This window comes from Myxine glutinosa, chromosome 7 (assembly GCF_964187855.1).
Source record: "Myxine glutinosa chromosome 7, kmMyxGlut1.1, whole genome shotgun sequence".
NCBI classification, from domain to species: Eukaryota; Metazoa; Chordata; class Myxini; order Myxiniformes; family Myxinidae; genus Myxine; species Myxine glutinosa.
In genome coordinates, this window is record NC_136267.1 from 149,470,422 (window position 1) to 149,472,272 (window position 1,851).

The 1,851-nt window shown below is 54.9% G+C and overlaps 1 protein-coding gene across 2 annotated transcripts in view; it reads right to left on the minus strand.

The window, feature by feature from the left end:
* The window catches only part of LOC137431739 (zinc finger E-box-binding homeobox 2), a 257,683-nt gene extending 256,051 nt beyond the window's left edge, over positions 1-1,632 (minus strand). For both annotated transcript variants that reach the window (XM_068123387.2, XM_068123386.2), the window contains exon 1: positions 1,455-1,632. In XM_068123387.2, coding sequence (XP_067979488.2) covers positions 1,455-1,530 — 76 coding nt within the window. In that variant the 5' untranslated portion in view covers positions 1,531-1,632. The remainder of the gene's footprint in view (positions 1-1,454) is intronic.
* Between the last annotated feature and the right edge of the window lie 219 nt (positions 1,633-1,851).

The following is a 1,851-nucleotide window of genomic DNA, read 5'->3' on the forward strand; positions in this document are numbered from 1 at the left end:
GGAATGGGGTGTCGCCGTTCCCCTTTTACTTGGAAAGACGCAGCACGTGTAAACGCCGCACCTGCGCCTCGTTAAATAGTCCACAAACGGTGCGAGACGTATCGGGCACCTCCGCCACACTTTGCCACACTGGGAGCCCCTTTGATGGTCGCTCGGGTGACGCTGCGCGAATTCGTTTTCCTGGAGTTCGTTTTTGTCTGCCCAGAGCTCATGGTGAATGCAAAAGAGAGCACCACTTGAAAGTAGAACCCACAAAATATTCACAGCTTCCTCTTTTCCTCCAGCTATACGCACGGATGAATAAATAAACGCTCGTGGGTACTTCCCTCCTCGCGAGATCTTCAATACGCTCGAGATTTCGCAGAGAGCGACAAACTTGCGGTTCGAGGAGCGAGAAAAAGATTCACTTAAAACTTTTCCTTTAAGGTGATGTATATATACGCGCATTCAAACCATGAGAATTCCTGCGGGAACGTAATGTACAGAGTATTGTCAGACATAGTAAGGACTCGTGACAAGCTTTATGGAATCCTCTTAAGATTCTGGTAACATATATGCGTCATACAATGTATGTTCCATGAGAAACACGAAGGAAGAACTGGTTGCGTCCTTCAACGAAGCAGAAGCAGTTCTATTAGACAGGTTTATGAAGATATTAAGGGGGGGGAAAGGTAACCGACGCCGCTGGATATCAAAACACTTTTAAAAATAGTTTTTGTAAGCCCTTACATGAAGGTAATGCTATTGTATACACCTGCACTATTTGCTCTACAGGCCAAACACTTCACCTGCTACAGCATGAAACGGTCAACTTTCACCGGCGAGAGGCACGAAGCAGCACACTAAAAGAGAGTAAACAAGACTCGCTTTCTGGATCGCTAACTCCAAAGTTGCCGCAGACGGCGGTGTTGATAATCCGGCCTCGCATGGACCCGCCAGAGATTCGCTCTCTTTATACCTGCGTACGGTGTGGACACGGGGATGCGAGAAATCAGCACCCGAGCATGCGTATCACATGACCTCGTTGGGGAGGACGGATTAAAAAGCGTTAATAAGTTTGCATATCCTGTCCAGGTTCAAACCCCATTCCGGACCCATGACTATGTAGCTCTAGCTACGGTCAATGCCACCACTGCCGATACACACCTGGAGGGAACGGCGCGCGCACAAAGTTACAGCGCGACGCGCGCTCAAAGTTACAGCGCTCGAGAAAGTTTGTAACTCCATCAAGCTTTGCCGTTTGTGCCGCGAATACTCCCACAGACCTCCTTGCGCCATCCCGCGTCACTGTACAGCGCACCCGGGCTCTGGTAGTCGCCACAGGTATAACGGGACCGCGGCCCATGGACCCGCGGGTGCGCTGCTTTGGCGGGATAGATCGAGCGACCCGCAGACCGCCAGACAGAGATGCCCCCACGGTGACCGCGGCCGGCGGCTCCGACGGAAAGACTCACCGTGCTTGCGCCTCGGGTTCGCCTGCTTGCGTCGCTTACACCTGGGACCGTCCGCCACGGTCGGCTCGGGCTTCATGTTTGACGGCGCGCGGGCGGAAGCGGCGCGGGATGAGAGCGCCCCGCACGGCCGCCCGCGCCGGCCACCTCACACCCACACCTAGACGCGGAACGGGAGGGGCAGGGACGAAGAGCGGCGGGAGGCTGGGTAAGAGGGCGGTTTGTGTAGTGGAGTGGGGTGGGGGTACTGAGATAGGGGACGATGTGCGTCCGGCCCGACGTGCGCAGTCCGTCTCGCACGTGAGCGCGCACCGTGCGCACTTACCGCGCGCGTGCGAAACGCACAGTGCACCCCTAAGGGGGTCAGCACGAAGCATATATGTATGCACGAAGCACGAAG